General features: G+C 42.8%; 1 protein-coding gene across 2 annotated transcripts; it reads left to right on the top strand.

The window, feature by feature from the left end:
* Nucleotides 1–1,208: 1,208 nt before the first annotated feature.
* Nucleotides 1,209–19,882, top strand: etv6 (ETS variant transcription factor 6). Of its 2 annotated transcripts, none has more exons than XM_028400893.1 (8): nucleotides 1,209–1,602; nucleotides 3,479–3,605; nucleotides 14,226–14,390; nucleotides 16,781–16,915; nucleotides 17,760–18,350; nucleotides 18,438–18,580; nucleotides 19,104–19,204; nucleotides 19,333–19,882. In XM_028400893.1, exons 1-8 carry the CDS (start codon nucleotides 1,573–1,575, stop codon nucleotides 19,433–19,435), a joined length of 1,395 nt encoding a protein of 464 aa, XP_028256694.1. In that variant the 5' UTR covers nucleotides 1,209–1,572; the 3' UTR covers nucleotides 19,436–19,882. The 2 variants fall into 2 exon arrangements, with proteins under 2 accessions (XP_028256694.1, XP_028256693.1); XM_028400892.1 differs by having other exon boundaries at nucleotides 1,210–1,602; nucleotides 3,476–3,605.
* The last annotated feature ends 324 nt before the right edge of the window (nucleotides 19,883–20,206 follow it).

The following is a 20,206-nucleotide window of genomic DNA, read 5'->3' as shown; positions in this document are numbered from 1 at the left end:
GTGTGAGCGGTATTCTACCTGCCAATCTCTCAAATAATTCCACAGGACATCTCTTTAGTTTGCCCACTTGATGGCAGTAGAACAACTCGTACATACTGTGACTCAGTGAAGCATTCCTGATAGATGGAAATACACCATTGCTTTGGTCTCCCCCAGCTGCTGAGGTATTTAGACTTTTAGCCAGTTTAGCCATTTAGAATGCTGTCCACTCAGACAGACCACTGTGACCAGCTACAGTGGTCTGTCTGAGTGGACTACAAAACAAAAACAAAAGTTAGAGGCCGAGTAAGAGAAAACAAGAGGTTAAAATGCTCCTCAGAGCTGAGTTCAATGTCTGTGGGTTTGTCAGCAAGCTTTCACAAAACAGAGACGAAGCTCTGTACCTTCCAGTGGGAGAAATGGTTCAACATTTAACCATCAAATGTGTTTGATTCAAATAGGATCAATTGATTGTTTGTTGTCTCCATATATATTTGTTCTAAACATCCACCAGCAGAGTTTGCATGTAGGAGCTTTCAGTACCTCTATCAGTGTGCATCACTCAAGTAGAGGTGTGATTGATAAGTTGGAGGCCTGCATGCATGCACTGGTCCAAGTATTCCAGCCGTATACACCTGATTCCACCCTCTCAGACGACCACCTCTTCCTCTGGAATGAAGAAGGAGCTCAGTGGTTGCCATTTTGGCAATGATGATGTCATTGTGGTCACTGTGAGGTCACTGTGTAGGACTTTTTTTATGGAAAAGGTGCCATTAGACTAAGTGTGTAAGTGTGAAGTTGGTTTTGTTAATTGTCATTCTTTTGCACCTTTTTTATTATAGCGCTTTATATTATTTATTTTGACAGACCTATTTGCAATAAATACCATCCCTAATCTTAACTAACTCATTCCTTCACTGTGTAGGTGGATATTTCTTCTTCTTCTACGCCGCATTTTGCACCGCACACTGTCTAATTAAAGCCTAGCGGTTTAATCTATTGTGTAACCGTATTTGTATTAAGCTTTGATTGAAAAGACAGAAAATGAGCCTGTGTGTCTGCAATGCGAGCTGCTGCTGCGATTTCCTGCTTCGGGTTTCCCTTTAAAAGGGGGCAAGGCTCAATGCTGGGAATTCACGTCATTTCGCCGTTTTACACACACATCCAGATCAATGAGAGAGAGAGGGAGGGAGGGAGGGAGGGGGAGAGAGAGAGAGAGAGAGAGAGAGAGTGAGAGGTGTCCGTGGCTCTCTCTCTCTCCCTCGTCAGTCTCGCTCTTCCAGGAAGGGATTATTAACCAGCGCAGTGCCGACATGTGAAGGGAAAACACACGCAGACAAAAGAAGTTTGCACACCGACAGCCGCGCCATGGACTCGGCCAGCAGATAAAGGAGCCAAAGGAAAAAAGAAGCGGGCTACATGAAAAAAAACAACTTCTCCCACAACAACAACAACAAGCCGAGCAGTCGGTGTGCCGCCGCTTCTGGTTGTGCTGCTGCCGCCGCCGCTGCTGCAGCTGTGCGGGAAAAGAAAGGGGACGTAAAGAAGGAGCTCGCCGGAAAAGTGGAAGCAGAGACAAGTTGACGGGAGATAATGTCTGAACCCGCCTCCGCTGCGGCCAAGGTAACCCCGCTCTCTTCTTTATGCTTCAGCAGACACTTTGACGGCGTGGCCGTGGCCGTGTCTCCACATTCACTCCACTCCACTTGGTGGAGGCGCGTTTGTTTTGCTAGTCATCTGTTGCTCGCGGCTCCACGCGCGTACTTCGCCTCCACTCTGCTGATGTGGGGAAGTCGTGACTGTCCGTGGGCAGCGTGACGGAAACCCACACAAAGCGAGCATCATTAACACAACAATGAGGACAAACAGGACTTTCATTCACTACGCTGCACTTGTCTGAGTTAAAGCTAATTAACACAAACAGAAGTGCTACTTGACTTCTGTTTGTGCAAAAACATTGACAGCCAGCGCCTTGTATTTTGAAAAGTTTAAGAAAATCGTGAATGTTGTGCCACTAATCCACCAATCAATTGATCATAAACGACAACAAAACGAATAAGAACTGAATTCTTATATCTTCAACTCCTGTGGCTGTTCAAAGAAATGGGTTAATCAGTAATGAAATAATCCATATTCGCAGCCCAAGGTGAAGGAAAACAGCAGGATGTTAAAGTCAGTATTGATCAGCACAGTACACAATGAGCATATTAATATACAACAACTTTCAGTTTTGCCTTCATAAAAGTAAACATTTTCTGCCTTTGTGTGTTTTTTGACAGCAAGAGAGAACAACAGGTTAAAACCTCACATCAGAATTTACTCTTATTGTCAATCATTAAAACAGACTAATCATTACTTGCAGCCCTAATTAGGACATTTAATAATAGAAGCATCATTTTGGATGTGAAGGTCAGCTGGAAATAGCTGGAAGCATTCCTGACTGTTCGGTGACTTAAAGTGAAGCGTGGTGTTTTGTTTATGAGGGATGTCTGCTCATTACTGAGTCTGATGTCAGTGCAGGATAGCTGAAGAATGATCAGCACTTCACCCTGAGAAGTTTTACCATCACAGCCGCTCGCGGGGAGAGAAGAGAGGACGACTCCCCCCTCCTCTTCAGACTGCTGCAAATCACTCTCCCTATTCCACATTCTCACATGTTGCCTTTTCCAAAAAACTCACGCTCCAAGTTGAAGACAACAGAATATTTTAGAAAGTGGATGATAAGCAGTGAGAGAAAAGCCTAAGAGGAGGAAATGGAAGGCTGAAAGATTATTGCTTAGCTTCCACAGGAAATTCCTGGTACATGCAGTTGGTGTGCAGGTCCTCAGAGTGGCTGGGTGGTGACAGCAGGCTGAAACCGGAGGGGGAAAAATGCCACAAAATAAACCTGAGCTTCATTTCCTCAAGAAACTCAGGTGGCTGTGTGCTCAGCCTTCATTTGCAGGAAGTGAAACAAGTCGACAAAGAATGCCCGCAGACTGGCATTCATACCGGACTCAGCACAGAGCTTTCCTTTGGATCCAAGAGCATCTTAAAGGAGAGAAATTGACATTTCTGAAGTTTTTCGTACCCTGTTGTGAAACATCTTAAGGCGCCCATCACTCATATGTATGTTTATGCTAGGCATGGGTTATCTTGCTTAATGTGTTCTATTTTAAATGAAGTTATTACCTCAGAATCAGAATCGTGTTTATTGCCATGCAAGTGAGTGAGCAAGTGCTGTTGAGATTTCTCCAGGACTTTCCTGCGCTGCATAGCAACATGTGTGCTAAAGCATGTATGGCATTCTGTATATTTGTGTCTCCTGAAGGTGACATCTCACCAGGCCCTGTGCATCAGTTTATTAGAAGCACATACTCCTCTGTGTACCAAAGCGTAGTGGTTGTTGTGGGTGCATGTCGAGGTGAGGCGAGTCGGCGTGGGGCTGTTTGGGTTCAGGGCCGGTGCATCGTGGAGCTTTGTGAGCCATGCTTTGTGTCTCTGTGTCTATTCATAGCAGGAGACGAGGTCTTTCAGTCCTTCCGCGAACCCGCTGCCAAACTCCACTTCCTCCCCCGTCCATGCTCCCGCCGCGAGGACAGCCAGCCGAATGGAGGACGAGTCTGCCAGGCTGCCTGCGCACCTGCGTGAGTCACACACACACACACACACACACAGATGATGACCAGTGACTCCTACACACATCGATCAGTCGGTCATTTGAACAGGACAGATTGATTTTGTCAGTGTTTTCAGCTTCTTGCACTGTAAATGTTTCTGTTTGCACTGAGTGGTGATCTGAGAAATCAGATTTTTATTTGATCTCATCCCAGAAATCACCTGTCAATCAAGCTGTGTGGGCGGGACAGTGACATATTTGGAATTTCCTGTAGAGCAGTTTGAGCTTGTGCAGGTGGAGCTATCAGTGAGTTCAGATCAGCAAACAGAAGCGTGCACAGTGTCTATCAACGTGAGAACATGAATATTACTTTTTATTACTAACCCATAACATCCATTCAAAGAAACACACACACACACACACACACACACACACACACACACACACACACACACACACACACACACACACACACACACACAAACACACACACAAACACACACACACACACAAACACACACACACACACACACACACACACACACGATAATTGCTGCATGAGTGCCAGCCCAGTCATGCTGTACCTTTTTAGCTGGAAGGCACTAAAGCTGATCTGTGGGGTCAGACTTCTGAATTTTTATGTGCTTCCGCTGGAACAGAACTGACAGACCTACTGCACTGGAATAACCAACAGTTACACAGCAGTCAGATACAGATAATATGGAGCAGAGAGCAGGTGAGAAAAGAGGGAAGTTGCTGAAGAAGTAAATTGATTGATTGGGTGTTGGGACTAAAATGATTCTTGAAGATTTGAATCATTGAACTTGCCCATATTTATCTATTTGTACGTCTTTTATCTTCAAGGATCTCACGTTAATTGAGTTTATTCAATGTGTAAGATGTTTACGTCCTCTGACCATTGAATATGAGGCATCCTTGAGGATCCTTGAATACACCAACATATGAATGAGTCTGAATTTGAATATGAATGAGTGAGTTACTCGAAAAATAAAGGCAGCAAAATGTTCACCTTCAGGGAATAAAATAGGACTGAGCTGCCTTGACATCCTTTGGTTTTTGCTTTTCTTTGATATAGGTTAATTGATGGCTATTGTGAAATGCTATTAAGGCGGCTGCACATATTGTTAGGACTGAAAGAATAAAATCTAACTGCTACCATCGAGAAAATGTGTCCCACTGTCTTGCAATGGTACATATGCTAGCAAAGCAAACGTGAATGTAAACAATATGCTTTGCAATTTGGTTGTTACAGCGTGTCCCGTTGGACTCGGTAAATGTTAACTTTTGTTTGTGTACAAGAAAACTCCACAAGGCTCCTTGAATTTTAATTTCAGGTAAACGTGAATGGCAGGAATAGCTGTATTCTGGCTTTGTTTTTGATGAGACCAAGTGAACAGCCAAGAGTCATGTGGCTTCTGTTTGGAAGCACTGATTGACTGTATTAATTGGCTGTTTTGACTGAGGACAAAGGAGAATTATAGCATAGACTACTACTATGTGGCCTTTCTAGTGTTAAACTGAAGAGGAGCAGGGAGATGAAGAGCAGCCTATAGGTGGGTCAGTGAAGGAAAACCCTGTTGAAGTATAAAACCATGGTGTCATTCTCGGCTCCATAAGACTTCGATTCAGTTACAGTGGCTCATTAGTGTGCTTGCCCAATCGCAGAGGAGGCGGGGCTGAGGCTCTGCCAACAGAGGCTCACAGTTCAAAGATTAACCCCAAGCTGCTTCACCCATGTGCCAGTCAATATTTAACTAGTTTATTTACTTTTTTTTGTTCTTTATCAAGTGTGAGGTTCAGGACCCTTAGTAGGGTGTTAGGCTGAGGCTGGAGGAGATGCACAGGAAACTCCCTCAGCCCACTTCCTCTTCTGCATTGTCGCAGAAAAAGGAAGAATGCTCAACAGGTCCGCATCGAGTTTCCTGTCAAGTAAACTGATGGGTCAGTTCACATCCGCAGACATGTGGAAGTCCCACTTTGTTTTAAACTGATGTCAAACAGTTCCTCACACAGGCATGATTCTCACACATCTGCAGGTCAGGAAAATGTGTTTTTCTTCTTCTTACTGTTTAGTTTATGGCTGCAGCTGGTCGGGATCCACTCTGCTCTCCCAGGCAGCCGGCGACACGTCTCTGTCACAGCTCAAACAGTCAAAAACACCTCTGCTCATCCTTTCTCCTCTTTCCTATCTGAACACATGTGCTGGAAAACAAGCCGTCTATTAACCCCCATGCTCAGAGGGAGATTTGTCCTGAGGGGGGGAGAGGGAGGGAAGGAGGAGGGAGGAGGAGGAGTAGTGGGGGGAAAAGACAGAAAGAAAAAGAATGAGGGAGGAAATTGCAGTGTGGGCAGAAATCCGCCTTCTCCATTTCCTGGGGAGGAAGTGGATTAGATCGGGGAGAGTTGCAGCCTGCTCCTCACTAAAGAATGCTACCAGGCTCGATTATTTTAACCCTTCCAGACATCACTGTAACACAACAGACCAAAGACATTTGGCATACATTTTATTTTTAGAATGCTTTGACTTGGATTATTATCAGCAGAGCACCATGTGTCACACAAAAAAAAGCAGACACCGACAAACCTCACACATCAACACATTATATATGCTGTCATTCGCCTGACGTGGTGATGTTAAAGACTTATGGCACTCATAACCTCCAGACTTCTTGTTTTCACACACACATTTTGTACAAGTTAACAAACTTGATGTAGTGAACTGTTATTGTTGAGGATTGAAACAGACAAGAGGTTCAGCCTTTTGCGGGAATTTATTAAGATCAATTGTTTGACACGTATCAATCAACAATTTCAACAGCAAAGTCCCCCAGTCCCAAGGCTAAGTCTCTTTTTATAGCAAAGCATGTATGTCTGTGGGTGTGTGTCTAGATTGGGCAGCTCTTTCACCCAGATTGCAAGGACACCTCTGGTTCCTATCAATGGAAATGTTTACATTTCATCCTGCTTTCTCACATCAGATCGAGACACAAAGTCGAGGACAACAAGGACACTATGTCCTGATACTTCAAAACATTTCCTCAGTTCTGGACAACACTAAGAAATCAACATGTGTTAGGCCAATACCAGATCTAACATCCCATAAGCATATTTTTCCCAACATTATTTAGACAGGTTTAGAGGTGCCTTTAGGTTACTTTTATTACCGTACCTTATTTGAACACACTCAGGCTAGCTGTTTCTCTGTTTTCCTGACTTTATGCTAGGCTAAGCTAATCTTCATATTTAACACACAGACACAAACATCATAAGTTTTTTTTCCCTTTAACCCTTGATGAACAAATATTTAGTGTATTTCCCACAATCTCTCATTGCATTGAAATAACATGCATTCATTTTCCAAGCACAAATGTTGCATCTTGTCTGTTGTTGGTGTCTGTGATTCACATCCTGAGGCCTATGACACCAGTGAGTCATGGTAAATCAGAGAGGGTTATGAGAGGTGTCACAGCATAGCTTACAAAGGCAAACTGGAGAGATTCACTACTTTTGTTTAAATTTAAAGGTGTCTGAAAGTATGAGTAAACAATGATAATATGCATCGAGATTAATCCACTATATTTACATTGTGCAGTATTGATCAGACAGATCATTAAATTGATTAATCCGAGGTTATGGACATTTTATTTTATTTTTTATTTATTTTTTATTCTATTATTTTGAAGACGGTACAGTTGGTGTTCAGTGTAAGCAGAAGTGTTTCACTAAAGCATGAATCAGCTCGTTGTATGTACTCAGACCTTATGTGAAGAGTGCATTTTTGAAGAACAAAGCCATAAATATTTCTTCCCCCCCCCAAGAAAAAATATCATGCAGTAGTACATGTTTAAACAGCTTGTACTAGTGTGCTGTCAATCATCTGTGTTTTTGTTTTGTTTAGCTGCCTGTGCCTGTGAGAGAAGTTAAAAAGACTGCATGCATATGACGAAGCAGCTACATGTTGTGTGTTAAAATGAAGATAAACATACATGAAACGAAAAAGAACAGCAGCTGTGACAGTAGCAATATCTTCCTAGATGATTAAAAAAAATGTCATGGAAACAAGACTGGCTGGTTTCCTTGATGTGTGTGTGTGTGCATTCACAGCTGGGTTTGCACTATGCATGCTTGTATGAGTGGGTGGATGAGTGTGAGTGAATCTTGTGTCTTTGTGTGATGCTTGCCAAAGGTAGTGTAGGTGTATACTGTATGTGTGTAAGAATAATTGTGTGTGTTACCGTACATGACTGCAACTCCTCCCCTCACACGCTTCCTTCGGTCTCTTTGTGGTATATTACCCATTTTACTGTGGGGGAATTGGTGTCACAAAGAGGGTGTGCACGCGTGTGCAAGTATGTATTTTTTTGTTTCGTGTGTGTGTGTTTGGTCTTTCTGAGGGGAAATTTCCTGCCCCTGGAAGCTGCTCTTGTCCTCAGGAATTTCCTGAGTGGGCAGACGGCGCTTCCTGAATAAATGTTGTTGTTTGTGTGTGTGTGAGTGAGTGTGTGTGTTAAGTCACTCTCTTTTCTCCTCTGAAAGGGAAACTGTTTTCACATGCCAGCAAGTGAGCTTAGCGCAGCCCCCTTCTCTTCCTGTTCGCGACACACTCCACATGGTGTTTCTAACGAGGGGGGTGTGGGTTGCTGTACTCCAAACGTAACAATGGACACACTCACTGTTTGGACTGATGGTTCCATGCTGTCAGGCTTCTTATAGTAAAATGCCACCAAAGACTGAAAATTCCTCAAATAAATGCCAAGTTAAAGAAATTCATTCCAGCTGTTTGTTTGGCAGATCCTTTCCTGCGTCACTTAAAGTGATGCATTTTATATTTGATATATTTTAGTCTTCATTAGAAAACAATTTTAAAGAAACATATGTCAAAACTTATGGAAAGTCTCTTTTTTCCAATAATGCAACCTGATTGCATTTTCTGTAATAATAATCAAAGAATAGTGGATCAGGACGATACTTTTGTATACTTTGCATTCTGGGTAATGTTTTCCTTATTGTGGAAAGAATCTACAAAACTACTAGAAAAAAAACTACTTCAGTTTGAGCTCTTTGTTTATGCAACTAAATATGTTGAATCATATGATTCAACATATTTAGTTGCATAAACTAAATATAGTGGTTGTTTTTTTTAAATCAATTATTATGTTACATTTGTATTGATTGGTTGTGTTGCTACGCATCCAGCTAGCTATTCAAAGTTAGCCTTGTAGCAACATCATGCACCTACACCATGCATATGTTGGTAGTGGTAAACGGATAAATTTAGCCCTGTTATTAGTGGAGATATTTCTGCCTGTGTTTACTTTCAGAGGGGTTTTAAGCTAAAGACCAATGCTACAGCTTTGGAGTTGTAAATCCCCCCAAAGTTATTTACTCTGTTCTAAATGGCAACTGATGTATGACAAAGTCTGAGAAAGCAAAACTGGTCATTTTTGCTGTCGTTTCTGATTTCTGTACTGTATGTACTGTACATGTTGCATGTGTAATACTTACTGGAGAAGATGGAGACAGTAATCCAAACTGAATACAGGACAGACCTCAAATGTGACTGAATGTCTTTCAGCCCTACAGAGTAAAAAAAATGGGTAAAAAAAAAATATAAAAAATATTCATTACCTTATACTTATTTTATGGAAGTGTGTGTTATTGGTTAAACCACTTTCAGGAAGCACACTGAGATGAGTATAGGCTGTTAGTGTAGGTGTGTGTGTGTAGGTGTGTGTGTTCTAGACAAGCAGGGGCCTTTTGATTTAGTTAACAAATGTCTTTGAAGCTGCTGCTGAGAGAGAGGAAAAAACTGGCTCCTGAACAAAAGGAAGAGTGGCAGTTGATACTGGATTCAGGAACTAACCTACAAGAGCCGGCTTGCTCCTGCACTCAACAACAAACTATCAAAAACAGGTCGTGCTACTTCCTGGCCATAAAAGTTTTAGTGTGATTGATGAGCTGTTTTATGTTTGTTTTGACTGGATAGAGTCCAGTTTTGCTGGACTTGGACAGGCACGTGCATGCCGATGGAGGAAGTGGAGGATGGGGGGGTTTAAAAGTAAAAGTGTGTGTGTGTGTGTGTGGATTTTCCCCTGCCGCACCAACTTGCCAGGGAATCAGTGTGCACAGAGAAGCACACAAAGCGAGGCGAGATGAATAGATGAGAGGACTAACTGAGGAAATGTGTCGCTCTCATACACACATGTCCCTGAGTCAGGGTGTCAGAAGGTCACGACTAAACCTCCTCCTTCCTCCTTCCTCCTCCGCCTCCTCCTCCACTGTCTGGAGAAAGGAAAATCTTTCCTCTATTGAGATAGCAAGACCAATATCCGCCTACTACTGCTTTGAGAGAAAAGGCAAACATTTACTGAAGAACTGAGTGACTAAGAAGCTCTGAGTTTTGAGAGCAGAGACCCAGCCTTACTGATGCAGCCATGTTTTTCCTTTTTGTTTATTTAGTTACGGTTCATCCAGGTCAGGCTAACCTAAAATTCTCAATTTTGTCATGCATCGGTTTATATATATATATATATATATATATATATATATATATATATATATATATATATATATATATATATATATATATATATATATATATATATATAGGCAGTTGAATGTCAGGACTTTCTGACAAAAAATATCTGCTGCGATTTTCAGATCCCTGTATGACTCAAAAAAGAATGCGTGTGTGCAATTTAGTTTTACCAATAATGAGAAAGGAAGCAGGCCCCTCGGAAATGTTTGATGCAGTAGAGGCTGAACACATTCAATCAGCAGCTGTTTGGAAATGATTTGACATAAAAATATGACATTTGTACTGTAAGTTGTTTTGCTACAATACAGCAATAGGTAGCACAATTCACCTTTTCCCCCTATTTTTTTCATTATCAACATGATTCTTATGGTCATGGCATCTCATATTCGTTAGTAATTTACTGAATTACTATCTGCCTATTGAAACAGAAATGGCTAAACCGACCATCGATTTCCTTTTTTATATATATATATATATATATAATTTAATATATATAAATATATATTAAAAAAACACTCAAATGAGGATTGTGTGAGCATTTTGTAGGTACTTGGATATAATTCCTAACAAATTGGAATCAAATCACAATTTAAAGATTAGTTATGAAATCATGATAGTCATTCTCAAGTTTTCAGCTGGGTGAGAAAACCCTGAGCAGCCTTGGCCAGCGGTGTGATTGGAACTGAACTTTGATTCTGGATGGGACCTTTTTAGCTCCTCAGCAGGACGGACCTCATTAACTCGTCTGGCTGAGAGGGGAAGATGAGGGCTTCTGTACCGCAACAACGAAACAAGATACCAGTGATCTCATCCTCCTCTTCCCTTCATTCATCCCAAGCGCCTATGAGTTGCCTTGGCAACTTGTGCACTCTGTGTGTGTATGTGTGTTAGCGAGCATAAGCGGGGGCCTGAGAAACCACAGAGTGAAAATTATGTGTCATCAGAGAGGATTAGGAGCCCACGGTTTAGTCAAGGGTTTGGGATCCTGCTGCTGTCGTGCTTGAGGGTTTTTTATTCAATGTAAACACACACACACACAGATATACATGTTCTTGTCCTGATGAACACTATGAACCTGAGATGCATTCAACAAGGCAAGCTGACAACTAGGGAGACTGAAATTGATTTTCTTTCTGTAACAGATTCTCTGACAGAAAGGACAGATTTATTATATCCAAGGAGTTTGTGGCTGTAGATGGGTTTCAGAGTCAAATGTGATCTCTCTCTTTCTCCTTTCACTTCTTGTCCATTTCATCCATTTTTATCTTCTAAACAAGCAGACGATGTGTCTCACTGAATGCCTCTTGGTTTGAGAGAAAGACTGTTTACAAAGAAAGTCGGGTTCGATTCAATAGAATGAAGATTTGAAACTTAGCCTTGACCCTTGAGCTTTCAAGACTGCAGCCTTAAGAGTTGTAAGAGTCTTAAGTTCTTACACATTTAGAACGAGCAATTAATACAGAGCCTTTGATCAGCTTTGTCTTTGCTGCAATCATTTTCCAATGGGAATCACAAAGGGGGGGGGAGTCAGGGTCCAGAGGTGGATGCTGTGGTGGAGACTTCATATCAAACAGTAGAAGCAGAATGGCACAGCATCCTTGAGGGTGTAGCAACAGGTTGGGGGCTGTGGATGTAATAATGGCATATGACTCAAATTTCCTGAAGTGATCATTTGCTTCATGTATGGGATACATCCTGGTAGCCTCATCTCTGGACTGGTTCAGTATTGCTTTCCCTTCCTGTTTGCCCTTCCTTCCTCTTTTCACATCTTTGTTTAGTCCTGTTGTTTTTGCCATTTACCTGATCTGCTTTTATTTTTTTGTCACATCTTCATACTCCATCCTGCTGCCGATGCTCTCCCTATTCCTTCCTTTCTGCCTCCACTCTTCCTTTTTTCTTTTCTGTGCTGCTGCTGCTGTCTGTTAATAAGCCTCTCAGCATTGCTCTCTAACCCTACCGCAGGAAGTTTCCTGTGCTGAAACGGAGCCCATGCTGGATTGCTTCCTGCCAAAGTGCGTTGTGGGACACGTTTGTTTGGGCCCCCCTTCTTCCTCCTCCTCCCCCTCCACCTCCCTTCTGCTCCCCCTCGTTGCTTCCTCCTTTGGGCTCTGTGCAGATGGCTGAGGCCGGCAGACCGGATCTCGGAGGGCTTTTGGCAGAGCAGCACCTCTCTCCGGCCCTGGAGAGAGCATACCGCAGCCTTGACCTCGCGACCCGGGCTGCACTACTGCCCGCCCCGGCCTTGCTGCTCTCACAAGTCAGACAAACATACAGCTGGTGCATGTAGTGCAGATGGCAGCTTGATTCAATATTGATAGAAAGTCAATGATGCAGTCCGTTAGCAGTATTCCAGTTGATGTGAGATCTATTCTTGTTATCTATTCCAGCTAAATTTGAACACTGCAGAGGTTAGGGTTACTCATCAAAGAGGAAAAGCACACATTTGCACAGTATATTACACATTATGTATGATTGAGATAATGAAGCCTAGCTATGGTTTTTGCAGTGATGACCCTGTCAAATATGGCTCCTTATCTGCCCACCACTAGGCTATGTAGTTGTCAAAAACCTGTATCCCATTCCCTTACACTTTCCTAAGATGTCTGTTGACAACCTGAGGGTCAGCGCTTGACAGGCTGGGAGCTGTGCTTCAGATAACCTAGGCCTTCCCGGGCTTATCGGCGGTGCTCATACCACTATCTGAATAAAGAGGAATAGAAGGGAAGGGAAGAAATGGGAAGCTGACAATCTAGACAGGGTTTCATTTTATATTGATTGTTCTCCGAGAAAAACTTCCTTTGTTTGATGGACAGGGGGGTGGGGGGGGCTAAAAGGAGTGGGAGGCCTGAAAGCCAGCACAAGGTTCCTATTACTTGTGTGACAGTGACATTGGCGGCCAAAGATAACAGCTGTCTGACTCCCAGGGGAAGTGTTTGAGGCCGGCTGATAAGTGAGATGCAAGAAGCGAGTAGTAATGCATCGTGTGGGTGTCATGGAGGTTGGGATGGGAGCTTTACACTGTTGCAAGTCTGTGTATGTGAAGGGTAAGAGAAGGAGGTGAGCCTGAGTCATACTGCAAGTCATTGGGTTACACCAAGAGCATGAAATAATACGATGAGGTGGCAGTATCTGTTTTGACTGTAATAAATAAGGTCAATGTATATCCAGTTATGTCAGACAATTTTAACATCAGTGATTTATATATTCTGTTTGTTAACAGCAGTACTTTCTGCTAGCCATGTGACTGCTTTGCTTTCTGCGTCCCAGCATCATAAATGCAACAGTTCCTTATATACAGTATAAAAACAGTTTGCATCCGTGCTGCCTCCACAGCTGCTGTGAAAGTGTAACTACACTACGTTTATGCAGGACAGCGTTTTGTTCAGATTCTTTCATACAGTCCTCTCTGTTCTTCCCATGCTGCCTGTGAATGCTTCTTGGTGACCAGTGCAGATGTTTTACACTACTGTTCCCACGGCCGTGAAAGAAACATTTCAGAGTGCGAGGGAGGGAAAAAAATACCGTCATCTCTGTTTCCTCTGTGTGTCCTTGTCCTTTTATACACAAACTAATAAAGTGTCCTACCTCTGATGTGCCGGTCTCAAGTTCAGAGAGCAAAGAGCACAGCAGATCAGATCAAATAAAAACAGTCTGACCGTCTTTGCTCTCCTTACCTTTTTGTATCCCTGTGATTCTTTCTGTATTCTTCCCCTAACTTATCATCTTCTAATTTTTTATTTTAACCTCCTCTCCCTTTCTGTCTCCTCCTTTTTTTTCTTTATCTCTGCTGCCGTTCCAGTAATCACTCCCTCCTTTTGGCTTTTATCTCTACTTCCTCAATATCCTTTTTACTGCCTCTGCCTCCTTCCTTCCTCTCCCCCCATCCCTCCTCCTCCTTTCCACCCTCCCCTTCCCCCCACTCCCCTTCCTGCCTTTCCTTCTTTCTTCCTTCCTCACCCCACCACCCCCGTCCTACTTCTTCACTGAGCTCATCCTTCTTCTTTTCTTCCTTCCTTTTCCTTTCACCTCCATTTTGTTGCCTCTTCATCAAACCAAATCTAAACTTCCATCCCCTCTTCTTACCTCCAGGTTTGCAGCCAGTGTGCTGGAGTAGAGAGGATGTGGCCCAGTGGCTGCGATGGGCTGAAAAGGAGTTCGCCCTACGGCCGATCACCAGTGGCTCCTTCCAGATGAACGGCAAAGCCCTGCTGCTGCTCACCAAGGAGGACTTCCGCTACCGATCCCCTCACTCTGGTACTCCTCTTTATACATGTTTTGTTCCGGGCTTGGAAAACTGGAGACAAGAGCCAAATGTTTCACATATGAGTCACCTCAGTTGATTGCATTAGATATTTTTGTCATCCAACTGGAGGAGGATACAGACCGAAAAACAAGATTTACTGTAGCAAGCAGGAAAAAAAAACGATTTTATGCGATAGAAACGCTAAACTATGTGCAGAAGAATAACAGAAAACAGGACAAGACTAATGATAGGAGCACAGATGAGTGAAGCACATCTCCGACCAAATTTAAAATACGGATGAACACTGGCATCCTTGTCCAAGTTTATCTGCTAGTAAATTTTTTAAAATATGTGTGTTTACGGCTCCCTTTTAAAAAAATCTATGAAGTCAGTTGGAGCAAAGGAGGGAAGGCGGGCAGAGCAAGGTGACAGCGGAAGGAGGCAGCTGTGACAGCAAGCTTGCTGGTGGGAGGAAGTAGGAGACGGTTGATCAGGAAGTACAAAAGCAACCTCAACTGTCGCCTCGGCAACGCCAGCAGCCACACTGCATGAAGTTAAAACAAGAAGCAGTTTTCCTCACAGTGTTCCGATCACAATTTTACACAGAAAACAGGATTCGTTGACTAAGTGACGACACCAGGGGAATTTTACTAAGTTGGAGGGATGTTAGTGCTGTGTGATGAACATGAACTATTGACACTAGTAACCGAAAATACATGAAATTGCAGGTTGTTTTAGGCTAAAAAAAAAAAAAAAAGCTCATCCTTAATCAAAAAAAATTGGCGGCAATCAGAAATACTTTATTATCCCCAGGGAGAAATTGCTTAAATCAAGTGGTATTAATCTGACATTGCAAGATTCCTAGTCCCAGAATTGAATTATTTATAGATTTAAAGATTGGTTAGTTTAATTTGTCATGTCTAATCCTCCGTACATCTGTGCAGTACATCAGTTAAAGTCGTTAAAGGTTACTGTGTTTAGTGTAAATTTAAATTACATTTCATGAATAATCTCTTTGCTCTAGAGTGAGGTGACCTGGCTGCCAGCTTTTGGCAAGCTTATGTTTGGATGTTTTCATTTTAGCTCTATGCAAAATATTCACAATCTGTCAACAAAAATCTGGAAAATGGAGTATTTGGAAAATGTGATCTGTTATCTAGGACTTAATCTTAACATAAGGTAACAATCATACAATTTTTAGACAAAAAATAACATTTCTTCATCATCATTTGTTAGTTTAGTGGCATCCATTTTTGGTGGAATGATAAAAATGAGCTGTCAGTTGTCAAACGTATTCAGTAATTGTGGCTGTTGCTCTCCGTGACATCAGTGAAAATGGCGGTTTAGGGAACAGAGTCATTTTTCAACCGGTAATGTGCCCGTTTCCTCCTTTGCGTGATTATAAGGCTGCAGTTCCCATAAGTCCCTGCTGTGCACCACATTTTCCTTTTTGTAGCAGCTTTCAAAAATACTTTGAAATAATAGCCGATGTTTACTTTCCTGGAATGTCTTAACCTGACTTCCAATAACCGGACACAGTTTGTAAAGCTACATTGCAGCGGCATGCTTGGACTTGAACGTGTTTAATGGGAAACGTGTAAAGCTAAAGAAGGACAATCTAGAGACACTTTCTTTTATCTCACTTGCCTGTAAGTATTTTAAATACCAAATCAAAGCAAGCACCAGGAAGCAGGAATTTTCCCTTTACGTGCAACCCAATACCACAGGACTTAAAAGTGAGAACTGAAAGGGGTGTGTGTGTGTGTGTGCTTGTTTGTGTGCGCGTGTTCACCATGACTTCCTTTATGAGAATCATTTCCTTGTTATGGTAAGTCTTTAACAAAGCCTTTGAGAGAATGTGTGATGGCAGCCTTTGTTAAAGTCACATCCACTGTGTGCGACCCGTGGTCATTTGTTCACCGTGTAAATGTTTTGTCACACGGGGAGCGGAGTCGATGTTGAGGCAAAACAAACAGCTGTAAATCATTGAGTGAACTTCCTGCTCGGGCTCTGTGCCTTGTCACCACTTCTGTATAACCACTTAAAGGAGAATACCAGGGTCATATAGAGCCATGGGCCATTTAAGTGTGTCAACAGATCAGTTCATGTTTGTAGTTCAACAGCCGGCATTGTCTGATGGAGAGGCACAGGTAGATTCACCTGAGAGTCATTAACTTAAATGATATCTAGTAATAAACAGGGCAAGGCCCTGATATGAGTCGGCCTCCTCTGCGATTCTTCCATTGTTGCTCAAGGTCCCTGCTGCCTGGAAAGCATAGGGAAGAAGAAGGGGGAACCAGATTCTATAGATGACGCCAATGCTAATTTTACCCATTTCGCATAGGCGTACAAAAATCTTCAAGGAGACACATAGTAACCTCTGACCTTTGTATCTGTGCAGGAGATGTCTTGTATGAGTTGCTGCAACACATCCTGAAGCAGAGGAAGTCCCATGTGTTTTACCCCTCTGCATACTTCCCTGGAAACTCCTTCCATTCATTGCCGGAGAGTGCGGTGCAGCACCTGAAGCTCGAAGGTCAGTCCAGCAAACACCTACAGCTTAGAAACGAGACAGGAGTTTTATTAAACCAAGCTTTAACATCACCTTTATACATAACACACACACACAACACAGTCAACAATATAAAACTTATATTTTCAGGGATTTAATTGCCATAAGCACATGGTTTGAATGTTAAATGTTGAATGTGAGTTTACACAGGGCCACAGCCTGTCTCTTTATTCTCAGAAGCACTGATGTCTTTACTTGGCACTGTTGTTTGTGGTAATCAAGGAAGTAATGATAATGTTGAGTGAAATACCTGAGACCTGTTGTTGTGTGGCTCTGATCTGAGGAAATATGACACAGCAACAATGAAGATGAGATGGAGCAGCAACTCTGCAGACTTCAAATGTTGACAGTAGAACCTGCTCCACAAGGAAGTGCTACTTTATTTAAACAACACAGCACAGCATGGACTGCAGGCAGAGAGCCTGATTCTCTTGTTCTGACCAACATCCTTCTTGTTTAAGCGTCTAACTTTTAAATGATGGAATCAGAACAAAACGACTAAACTGTAAACAAAAATGTTTTTAGGCTGCTCAGCTGAACTGTAGAGTGTCACTGACACCTAGTGGCATTCATGTGAAATCAGGATTTTACAGTGATAAGCACTGTTTGGCTTCAGGAACAAGGAAAAACTTACATCACAGTAAAAATATGACAAATATTAAAAGTTTCATTTCATGCCTTGTTCACTTTGGGCTTGCAAATAAGTCGACAGCCAAAGAGAAATGTCACTTTAGACACAATATTGTGTCCGAACATGTTTCCAATTTCACATTATTTTGTCTGTAACTCAAATCCTTGGTATCCTCAGAAACGGTACGGCGGGGGCCACGTGGTACAGTGCCCCTCCCCCAGCACCCACCAACCATTGAACTGCGGCACCGTTCCCGTTCTCCCCACCACCTAACCCCACGACGATCCCCTCCCGAGCCAAACCACTCCCGCCCCACCAATGAGGACCCCCTCCAAACCTTCTCTCAGCTGCCAGACAGCAACCACCACCTGCCAGAGGAAATGTACCCTCTGTCCGTGTCCCCACCTGCACCTAATGGCCGCTGCGCCACTCCGCGAGAACCCCCCTGCCCGGGCAGCCCTGGGGTCCAGGAGGCTGGGCCTCATCGCGTCATTCAGCTCATGCCCAGTGCCATCATAAACCCTCTGATCCTCAGCCCAAGCAGGAGCGGCGGGGCTGCCGGCATGGACTTCAGGCACAGCCGTGGCGGACCACTATCTCAGGTGAAGCTGGAGAATGGGCGTGAGGGGAATGTCCACGGACACCATCATCAGCTGGCCCAGCAGCAGCATCTACTGCAGCAGCAGGAGGAGGCACTCTACAGGAACCATGTCATCATGCCCGTCTCTCCTCCAGAAGAGCAGCAAATGCCCATTGGGCGGATAGCAGGTAAGATTTACTCATGATGAGACATGAAAGGTTTCTGAAAGCTTTTTTAAGAGAACCAGCTACCTGAGCCTTTCCTCTGCCCTGCAGACTGCAGACTGCTGTGGGACTACGTCTACCAGCTCCTGTCAGACAGCAGGTACGAGAACTACATTCGCTGGGAGGATCAGGAGAGTAAAGTCTTCCGCATCATGGACCCCAATGGCCTGGCCAGGCTCTGGGGCAATCACAAGGTATCAATGAGTGTAGTAGTGATGTAGAAACCTCACCCATCTCTGATGTTCACTTTTAGTTCCATGTAGCTTTTAGGGCATTTTCAGCTCATCGTTTTGGTTTTACAGCACATCAAGAACCCCATTAAAGGTTTATGTGCAAACTCTTTAAGCCTATGTAGACATCTGACTTATTTTGTACAACGTTTGTGGTCATGAGCTGACCTGCTATTGAATGAACAGAGGCCAGCCACAAAAAAAACTAAATGAATGTGTCTACTTGTGTGGGATGTTTACATCACTGCCGTCAGAGTAGAAGCTGATCAGTGCACAGTAGAACCAAAAGCCAGGTGTTAGTGGGCTTTTCCTGGTGTATAGGAAAGCAGTTTCCCATCTCTCTCTCTCTTTCTCTATATATATATATATATATTTTGCCAATTTTATAAATTGAGAACTTTCTTGATCCAAAGACACCGATTTTTCACATTTCAGTAGTACCACATAATTTTACTGATGGATCATTGTGCTCTTTTAACTATTGCAGAACAGGACCAACATGACGTACGAGAAGATGTCACGAGCACTGAGACACTACTACAAACTTAACATTATCAGGAAAGAGCCAGGGCAAAGACTCCTGTTCAGGTACATCCATGTTAAACCTGTCATACTATCTGTTGTGTATATTTGTAAATCATTTCTTGTTTTGAGTTAAAAAAAAGTGAATTCTGATTTGTAGTAACTGACACATTTTGCTTTTTGTTCGCACTCAGGTTCATGAAAACCCCCGACGAGATAATGAACGGACAGACGGAGCGGCTGGAGCACCTGGAGTCTGACACAGACGAACAAATCTACATCAAAGAAGAATGCTGAGGAACTCTGGGAAAAGGAGTCCATTAAACTACTCAAGACAACTACTACTACAGCCGCTAATGCCTTTTAGAAGCAGCTTGGGAAAAAAAATCAATGTTGATTCCAGAGCGCGTGGACGTTCACTCCTCTCATCCCCACAGGGAGAGATGTGAAATCTGATCTCTCCTAACATCGCCGTAGGACAATTTCCTGAAGTAAAAACAAAACAGTATCAGACGTTTTTGATCTGTCTGAGGGACGCAGCAGAAAAAGGACCTTTTTATTTTTGAGCTGCAAAAGCCAATCACGTTGTGCTTATGTCACTTTTCTGATTTTTCATTTTGTCTCCTCACACGCATTATAACATGGAAATTTGCTTGTTTGTATAGATACATTTGTGTGTGTGTGTATGTGCGTGTGTGACAGGAATGTTTTCACTGTGGAATAAACATTTTTGATCAAACTACATGTGGGCGTGGTGTACATTTAAAAAATTTAACACCGCATTATCTCATCTTTCTGCAGTACTGCTTGTTCTGTGGTCCCTGAAATATAGGAAATCTCCACATGGTGGCACTAGCGGACAACTTTTAGATCAGAGGATGTCGCCATGTGGATGTTTGCTGCAGTTTAGGCACCACGCCTCCTTGGTTAAAGTTCTTTTTAGTGTTTAAAGTGTTTACAGTTCAGCAGTAAGATGTAAACAGTAAGGACAGTCAGGCTTTGCTACCTTTTGGTGGATTATTGATATTTCTATCAGATTTTAGTTTAATTAAGCTTTCTAATTAGGGC

This window comes from Parambassis ranga, chromosome 2 (assembly GCF_900634625.1).
Source record: "Parambassis ranga chromosome 2, fParRan2.1, whole genome shotgun sequence".
Taxonomy (NCBI): domain Eukaryota; kingdom Metazoa; phylum Chordata; class Actinopteri; family Ambassidae; genus Parambassis; species Parambassis ranga.
Note: the sequence above shows the minus strand (reverse complement) of the source record. Positions and strands in the feature narration are given on the sequence as shown.